Consider the following 10,187-nt stretch of genomic DNA (forward strand, 5'->3'; position numbering starts at 1 on the left):
ACAGTGCTGAGATCTGTGCCCTGACTGATTTTCTTCTGTCCTCAGGTATCCCTTAACCCTCAGTGACGTGTCTATGTTTCTCTCTGGAATTCTCTTGTGCTTCATGCTTTATCGCATTCAGCTTAAAGATTCCTACACTCACCCATTTCTCCTTGGACTATTTGGTTTACCTGAAAGAATGGGAAAATTTAGGGGACTCAACCACAGAGGTGACACCCACTCTATCGTGAACGAGTTGTAACTTAGCTTTGTCCTGTGGTGATATCGTAGACCGTGGGGTTGAACCAAGACACACAGGCTGTTACATCAATTTTTAAAAGACAGTTAATAATAAACTTAACAGCAACATTTAAATAAGCAGAATGATTAGAGATTGAAAAGGTAGCAAAGGACAGGGCACTACCCTCATCAGACTATGCATCAGACTTCATCCTTTCTCAGGAGGTAACTTTGTGAAAACTGGAGAAAATGCTTCACTAATTCATCATTTCTTAATCCAAAAGAGGCTTGAAAATTTGCCTACCTGCCTCAGCCCAGGATGGATAAATAGTCACCCGGCCAGATACAGCTTCAGTTCCAGGGTTAATATATTTCAGAATAACATGAAACAAGGCAGCATTTGACTTCCCCACATTCAACATGATCCTTACTTGATTCTGAAAAATACCGAAAAGCCATAAAGTATAGAACTGGTTAAAAGAAACGGTAGCCAAACAGTGACTTGACTCCATTCAAGTTTCACTACTGGGCTTGTAGTGTATACACACACCCACATACTCTGTTTCTCTCTCACACACATACTCTCACTTAACTAAGTGTGTGGAAGATGGAAATAAGCAGGCCTAACAATAAATGAAAATCACTTACATTTCAAGTTACAGTGAAAACCCAGGAACTGAGTTCTTCTTTTGACCCATTTGGAATCAGGCAGACAGAGCAGAATGTTAGCAGGACTAGTTTAAGGAAAATAAACTAGTCCTGCTAACAAGCGGAAGAGAAGGAAAGAACAGGATTATTTAACACAATTCCCCCCTGTAGAGAGACTACTCCAGGGGCCAGTTCACATACATAAATTTCTAAATGGTCACAGAAACTGACGTTGACCAAACAAAGGTTAAAATACTCCAAACACATTAGTGCTAAAATCTGGATGTGACTAAAATATGCTTAAATCATATAAAACTGATTTCAATCTTTATCCAAAAAGAATGTGAGCTTTTTATTTTTTAATTGGTTTTTTTTCATCATGACAAGTGTACTCTTTAACATCCATCACCTATTTCCTCCAGCCCCCTACTCACCTCCCTTCTGGTAACCATCAGTTTGTTTTCTACAGTTAGGAGTCTGTTTTGTGCTTTGTCTCTATTTCCATTATTTTTTTTTGCCTTTGCTTGCTTGTTTTGCTTCCTAAATTCAACATATGAGTGAAATTCTACAATATTTGTCTCTCTCTGACTTATTTCACTTAATATTATACTCTCTAGTTCCATCTATATTGTTGTAAATGCAAGATTTCATTATTTTTTATGGCTGAATAATACTCCATTCCAGTAACAAAAGGGACAATCCAACAAGATGATATATAACAATTGTAAATATTTATGCACATAACATGGAAATACCCAAAGAAATAAAACAGTAAATAACAAACATAAAAAAATAATAAACAATAATACAATAATAGTAGGGGACTTTAAGACCCCCTTACATCAATGGACAGATCATCCAAAGAGAAAATCAACAAGGAAACAGTGGCTTTGAATGACACTCTGGACCAGATGGACTTAATAGATATATTCAGAATACACAGATATATTCAGCAGAATACACATTCTTTTTGAGTGTATGTATAGCAGTCTCTAAAATCAATCATATATTAGACCACAAAATAAGTCTCAAAAAATTAAAAAGATAGAAGTTATACCATGCATCTTTTCCAACCACAAAACGCTGAAACTAGAAATCAACCACAAGAAAAAAATTTGGAAAGAGCACAAACACATGAAGGCTAAAGAATATGCTTCTAAACACTGAATGGATCAATCAAGAAATCAAAAAAGCAGGACACCTGGGTGGGTCAGTCTGTTGAGCATCCAACTCTTGATTTCAGCTCAGGTCATGATCTTAAGGTTCATGGGACCAAGGCCCACATTAAGCTCCACTCTGTCCATGCAGAGCCTGCTTAGGATTCTTTCTCTCCCTCTCTCTCTGCCCCTCCCCTGCTCATTCAAAGAAGAAATAAAATATTACATGGAGACAAATAAAAATGAAAACACAGGTCCAAAATCTTTCAGATGCAGCAAAAGCTGTTCTAAGAGGAAAGTTTATAGCAACACAAGCCTACATCAAGAAGCAAGAAAAATCTCATATAAGCAACCTAACCTTTATCTCAAGACACTAAAATAAGAACAAACTAAACTCAAACCCAGAAAAAGAAAGGAAATAATAAAAATTAGAGCAGAAACAAGTGATGCAGAAACTAAAATAATAATAAAGCAGATGAATGAAACCAGGAGTTGGTTTTTAGAAAAGATCAACAAATTTGATAAATTTCTAACCAGACTTGTAAAAAGAGGAGGCAGATAACCAGGTGCAAATGAACAAAACCACTAATGAAAGAGGAGAAATAACCAACACCACAAAAATACAAACAATTGTAACAGACTATTATAAAAAACTATATGCCAACAAATTGGAAAACCAAGAAGAAATGGATAAATTCCTAGAAACATATAGCCTACCAAAACAAAAATATGAAGAAAGAGAAAATTTGAACAGATCAATTACCAAGAAAGAATTGAATCAGTAATAATAATAATTTTTTTAAATCCCAAAAAACAAAATTCTGGGACCAGACAGCTTCATAGGTGAATTCTACCAAACATTTAAAGAAGAGTTAATATTTATTCTTCTCAAACTATTCCAAAAAATAGAAGAGGAAGGAAAACTTCCAAATTTATTCTATGAGGCCAGTATCAACCTGCTATCAAAACCATATAAAGACACTACAAAAAAAAAAAAAAAAGAGAACAACAGGCCAATATGTCTGATGAACACAGACGTAAAAATCTTCAACAAAATATTAGTGAACAGAATCCAATAAAACATTAAAATAATCAGTTACCATGATCAAGTGGGATTTATTCCTGGGAAGAAATTCTGCTTTAATATTTGCAGATATAATCAATGTGACATGTCACATTAGTAAGGGAAGAGATAAAAACCATTAAGTCACTTCAACAGATGCAAAAAAATGCATTTTAAAAGTACAACATCCATTCATGATAAAAACAAACCCTCTGCAAAGTAGATACATATAATAAAGGCCTTATATGAAAAATGCACAACCAACATCATACTCAATAATGAAAAATGGAGACCTTTTCCTCTAAGGTCAGAACAAGACAAAGATGTCCACTCTCACCACTTTTATTCAACACAGCACTGGAGGTCCTAGCCACAGCAGACAGACCACAGAAAGAAAGAAAAGGTATCCAAATTGGTAAGGAAGCAGTAAAACTCTCATAATCTGCAAATGACAAGGTACTATATATAGACAACCCTAAAGACTCCACTGAATGGGGCTTTTTAACTTGACAGAGTCCATCTCTAAGTGTCAGTTCCATGTTGGAAAATAAAAATGCAAATATGTATAAGGAATAAGTTAGCAGGGATTTCATGGACACCCTCAAGGTCTGCAGACTTAAATACTGAAAGAAATCCATCATTTGAAATCCATTTCTTTATGCTAACTAGTTATTCTTTCAAACTGTAAACACCTATGAGAAGGTATCCATCCTGGTTGAACTTTCAGTCATTCACAACTTGTTATGATTTAATGGAGTCTATTGTTTTTTTTCTGAATAATGAAGATCAGGAAGGAGTTAAAGAAACTGAATTGCTTTACTTGGAGAAGGAGAAAACAGAGAGGTGTCGGATCCTAGGTACTGTTTGAGAAAGCAGCCTGACAGGGGACCCTGGTGAGGAATGAGCAACATTAGAACCATTAGTGGCTCCAAGAGAACTGTGAACCCGTCCCTGTTTCTCTAAGGGGTGAATTACATAAATATAACAGGTATTAGTTCTGGATCTACTAAAGGACAAATACTGGGTAATCATGGTCATCAATTTACCTCTTTTGTTATGAATTTCTCCACTGAGAAACATGGTTTAAAGAGACCAACCTTGAGAAATTCTGAGAACAAAACTTCTCAATGACTATAAATTATTAGTTATAAATATTGTATAAGTTCTAAAGGTAACAAGAATATGTGTAAATTCCTTAATTATTCCAACACAAAGCCAAGAGAGATGGATACAGAAGAGGAGAATGAAGGAAAGGAGAAATACAGGAAAGAAAATTTAAGAAGATCTAATAAATTCCTCATTAATTTTAGTTTTTATTCATATAGTAATTCAGAGTTTAAAAAAAACAAAAAGAAAAAAGCACTGCTCAAATATTAACAACGCACACATTGAAATTATTTAATTCAACTCATTTTTAATCTTCACAAATGGCTTTAAAGGTAACTGTCTCTTGTGTTAAAATATAGATTAATCTCATTTGGGAAACAACTTCTTATAAAAAGTCTCCAGAGATACCAGTTTTTTTTTTTTAATCCTTTCTTTGTCTGATTTGGTAACCAAATTAATTTCACAATAAACTGTGAAACTTATACAAGTACTTTTGAGTTGAAATCCAATCCTACCCCAAGCCCTGTCATTAGTCTGGAGAAAAGAATCCTGGAGTCAGTTTTGGGGATAGTTCACTTTTGGGGGGCCTCACTGACAGTGTTGTGGTAACTATGTGCGCTGTCCTGCCACGAAGCAATTTCTTAGAGGCTACACACCTGTACAGAGGTCATCTGAGCGTACCCTCTCCAGCTAAACTCAGGGAACTCCAGGGGATCAAATCCAAACCGAAGTTCTCTTCCGTTAGGTACAGTGCCATCTTCAATCTCATACTTCATGTGATGCAAATCAGGGAAATAGTAGTTGTTTTCGGGTCTTTTGTAAATAAAAAGTAAACATGGATACAGCAAGTTAGGTCCATTGATGATCCAAATATTCTTTAATCTCAGTGGCTCTGCCAAAAGAACTCCCACCAAATTGGAAAGTACAACAAATAGGAACAAATGAAAGAGCCACCACCTGCTTTTTCTTTAAATTATTGCTTGCAGGGGTGCCTGGGTGGCTTAGTTGGTTAAGCGTCCAACGTTGGCTCAGATCATGATCTCACAGTTTGTGGGTTCGAGCCCCATGTCTGCTGACAGTTGGCTCAGAGCCTGGGGCCTGTCTTTGGAATCTGTGTCTCCCTCTCCCTCTGACCCTCCCCTGATCTCACTGTCTCTCACTCTCAAAAATAAAAATAAAACATTTAAATTGTTGCTTTCATTCTTATAAACCTTCACATAAAACACACTCAACACATCATTCTAAACAGTAAAATGAGAAAATCATTTAGCACAACCCACAGTGGTAGTAGCCTTTAGTATGTCCTAAATGGTTCCAACAATTTAGTGAAGTCAAATTAGGTTATTTACTATAAATTCATTCAATCATTTATATACTCATATTCACTTATTACACAAATATTAACATATACATACCAAGCAGTATTGTTAAGTACCATATATACAATAGTGAATGTGACATAAAATATTTCATATGCTAAGTTTATAAGTTAGATATATTTTTCTCTATAAATATTTTTTCAATCATTAGAATGACTTTTTTATGCCTTGTTCTTCCTTAAATTATAAGTCTATAAATGGATTCCTTTCAAGAGTCAATCATAGAGAAGGATCAAAAATACTTCAATACTAGGGCATCTGGATGGCTCAGTCGGTTAAGTGTCTGACTTTGGCTTAGGTCATGATCTCACGGTTCATTAGTTAGAGCCCCACATCAGACTCTGTGCTCATAGCTCAGAGCTATGTTTCAGATTCTGTGTTTCCCTCTGTCTCTGTCTCCCCAATTCATGGTCTGTCTCTGTCTCTCTCTCAAAAATAAATAATAACATTAAAAAAAATAAAAGTATTTCACCACTTACTTGACATTTCATATTCAAACTATTTGAAGTTCTTCAAAATGGCACATTTTGACAATCCAATCACAAACTGAGAGCAGTTAGTGGATTTAAAGCCATAACAATCAATTAGTCAAAGAAAATAAAAGGTCATGGTCCTATATTGCAAATAGAATACAGATGCTTACAATTTTTCTGGAAGTGATATACAAAGCTCCTTAAAAATGTTTATACCAATTGACACAGTAATTCTAATTCCAGGAATATATTCTAAAGAATGAAAATATTCTAACATGTATATAACACTGTCAAAGAGTTAACATAAGAGAATGTTTATTATAGTGGAAGCATAGAAGCAATGTAAATGTACAATTATGAAATAATTAAGTAAATTATGAAATATTATATAACCATTAATATTTGAAAGACTAATGATAATGGAAAATGCAATCATGTGAAGAAATAGATACAAACTATATGAAGAAAATATAATACTAATTTGTATTCATAGAAAAAGCCTAGGGGTGCCTGGGTAGCTCAGCTAAGCTTCCAACTTTGGCTCAAGTCCTGATCTTGCAGTTCATGAGTTCGAGCCCTGCGTCAAGCTCTGTGCTAAGAGCTCAGAGCCTGGAGCCTGCTTTAGATTCTGCATATCTCTCTCTGTCTCTCTCTGCCCCTCTCCCACTCATGCTCTGCCTGTCTCTCTTTCTCTCAAAAAACTAAAAAATAAACATTAAAAAAGAAAAAGCCTAGAAAAAATAAACAAAAAATATCAAAAGGGGTTATCTCTGGGTGATGGAATGAAGATATTTTTCTTTGCCTTTCACTTTTAGGTACTTATTAAAACTTTACAACAAACATATTACATTTGTTATCACAAAAGTTATTTAGAAAACAAAGTGAATGTGAAAGCTTTCTAAACTAGTAAGAAAAATAAAAAAATGTTCAGGTGATATCATAAACAAACGTTTGGGAAGAACTTAGTACAACAGGACAAAAGATATACCAACCCAGAGAGAAGGTAGTATGGTTTAATGCTGGTTTGCTATCCTTTTGTCCTAGTTACAATTTACCACTAAATCTAAGGACACGTGCTAAATTTCATGTGTGTATTGGTTGTGATGTAAAAACAAATCAACATTTTTGCTTCAGGATGGATAATTTAAATACTATTAAAGTTGCATTATTTCTACCTGAAAATTAGCCAATTGCCTACATAGTTGGAAGGAAAAAGAACTTACACTGGTATAGTTAGGGGGAAGGCTCACTTTATCAACAGGAAGGTGAAAAGAGATAAAACATGGGTGGGGCATGTTTCCAAACCTATTTATAAAATTCCTCTGGTCCATCATGTGCTTCGTTAGTCTGAAGGGAAACAAATCCACAGATGTGTTCTCTTTCACATACTTTTTATTATGCAGCCCGGTAGTGGCTGCCATTTAGAAATGACTGAAGAAAGCTCAGCTGAGTTGCTTTGACTTTAGAATTCAAATGCTGGAAACATGAAGGGAAAGGAGAGAAACACCATACCAACTAAATACAGATAATTTACCTTAATTTCACCACACTAAATTAGAGATAATTTACTTAACTACACTAAAGATTTCTTTACTAGTCTGTTGATAAAGCAGAGTATTAAAGATATATGCAATTTAGAAGTTGCATTTCACAGATTATCCGTAATATAATTAAAAGCCAGAATATTAAAAATTAGTTTTTTCTTCCCTCCATTGATAGAAAATTATGAATGGATCATGGTTTTTTACATTCCACCTTAAAATAACAGCATATACAGTCTTTTCAAGGGCACAAGGAATATTCTCCAGAATAGATCAACTTTTGGGCCACAAAACAAGTCTCAAATTAAAACTGAAATCACACCATGTATCTTTTCTGACCACAACACTATGAAACTAGAAATCAACCATAAGAAAAAATCTGGAAAGAACACAAATACATGGTGGTTAAATAATATGCTTCTAAACAAGGAATGGGTCATTCAAGGAATCAAAGAGAAAATAACAAAAAATACATGGAGACAAATGAAAACGCAAAGGTCCAATATCCTTGGGATGCAGCAAAAACTGTTCTAAGAGGGAAGTTTACTGCAACACAGGTCTACCTCAGGAAGCAAGAAAAATCTCTCATAAACAACTGAACATTTACACCTAAAGAAGCTAGAAAAAGAAGCACAAACAAAACCCAAGTCCAGCAAAAGGAAGAAAATCATAAAGAACAGAGCAGAAATAAATAAAATAGAAACTAAAAAAAAAAAAAACCCCAAAATAGAACAGATCTGAAACCAAGAGCTAGTTCTTTGAAAAAAATCAACAAAATTGATAAACCTCTACCCAGAATCACCAAATAGAGAGATAGAAATAAGTCACATAAACAAAATCAGAAATGAAACAGTAGAAATAACCAATGCCACTGAAAAAAAAAGGATTTAAAAAAACTTTTTAATATTTATTCATTTTTGAGAGAGAGAAACACAGTGGAAGCAGCGGAGGGGCAGAGAGAGTGGGAGACATAGATCAAAGGCAGGCTCTGGGCTCTGAGTTGTCAGCACAGAGTCCAACATGGGGCTTAAACTTATGAACTGCAAGATCATGATCTGAGCCAAAGTTGGACACTTAATTGACTGAACCACAAAAAAATTTTAAGAGAATATTGTGAAAATATTACATGACAACAAACTGGACAACCTAGAAGAAATGGATCAATTCCTAGAAATACATAAACTCTTAAAATGGAATCAGGAAAAAATAGAAAATTTGAACAGATCAATTACAAGCAATGAAATTGAATCAGTAATACTCCCAACAAATGAAAGTCTAGGACCAGATGGCTTCATAGGTGAAGTCTATCAAACATTTAAAGAAGAGTTAATATTTATTCTTTTCAAACTACTCCAAAAGAAAAAAAAGAGGAAGTAAAGCTTCCAAATTCATTCTACAAAGCCAGCATTACCCTGATACCAAAACCAGGTAAAGATACTACAAAAAAACAAAAACAAAAACAAAAAAACTGCAGGCCAATATGTCTGATGAACATAGATGCAAAAATCCTCAACAAAGTATTATCAAGCAAAATCCAATAATACATTAAAATAAACATTTACCATGATCAAGTGGGATTTATACCTGGGATGCAAGGGTGATTCAATTATTTGCAAATCAATCAATGTGATATGTCATATCACTCAGAGAAAGGAGAAAAACCATATGAGCATTTCAATAGATGCAGAAAAAGTATCTGACGAAGTATAACATCCATTCGTGATAAAAACCCTTAAAAGAGTGGATTTACAGGAAACATACCTCAACATAATAAAGGCCTTACATGAAACACCTGTAAACATCATACTCAGTGGGGAAAAACACTTTCCCCCTAAGATCAGGAACAAGGAAGGGATATCCACTCTCATTACTTTTATGCAATATAGTACTGAAAGTCCTAGCCACAGCAAGAAAAGAGAATAAAATGCACCCAAATCAGTTAGAAAGAAGTAAAACTTTCACTATTTGCAGATGACATGAAATATACATAGAAAACCCTAAGGACACCAAAAAGCTACTAGAACTAATAAATGAATTCAGTAAATTCACAGGATACAAAATCAATATACAGTAATCTGTTGCATTTTTATACACTAATAAAGAAGTAGCAGAAATAAAAATTAAGAAAACAATCCCATAACTGTATGGGTAGTCCCCACACTACCCAAAGCAATCTATGCATTTACTACAATCCCCATCAAAATGCCAACGAAATTTTTCACAAAACTAAAATAAATAATCCTAAAATTTGTATGGAACCACAAAAGACCCCAAATTAGTCATCTTGGCAATCTTGAAGCAATCTTGAAAAAGCAATCTTCAAGCAATCTGGAAAAAGAACAAAGCTAGAGGTATCACAATCCCAGATTCCAACATATACTACAAAGCAAGTAATCAAAAACACTACGGTACTGACACAAAAAAGACACACAGATTAACAGACACATAGAAAAGAATAGAAAGGCCAGAAATAAATCTACAATTATATGGTCATTAATCTTCAACAAAGGAGGCAAGAATATGTAATGGGAAAAAGATAGTCTCTAACAAATGGTACTGGGAAAACTAGACAGCCACATGCAAAAGAATGAAACTGGACC

The 10,187-nt window shown here is 34.4% G+C and overlaps 1 protein-coding gene across 1 annotated transcript in view; it reads right to left on the minus strand.

The window, feature by feature from the left end:
* The window catches only part of LOC115277423 (laminin subunit alpha-3-like), a 225,862-nt gene that overhangs the window by 122,164 nt on the left and 93,511 nt on the right, over positions 1-10,187 (minus strand). The window contains 2 exon segments of the mRNA XM_029921574.1: positions 524-656; positions 4,851-5,007. Coding sequence (XP_029777434.1) covers positions 524-656; positions 4,851-5,007 — 290 coding nt within the window.

The sequence above is a fragment of the Suricata suricatta genome, chromosome 14 (genome assembly GCF_006229205.1).
Source record: "Suricata suricatta isolate VVHF042 chromosome 14, meerkat_22Aug2017_6uvM2_HiC, whole genome shotgun sequence".
NCBI classification, from domain to species: Eukaryota; Metazoa; Chordata; class Mammalia; order Carnivora; family Herpestidae; genus Suricata; species Suricata suricatta.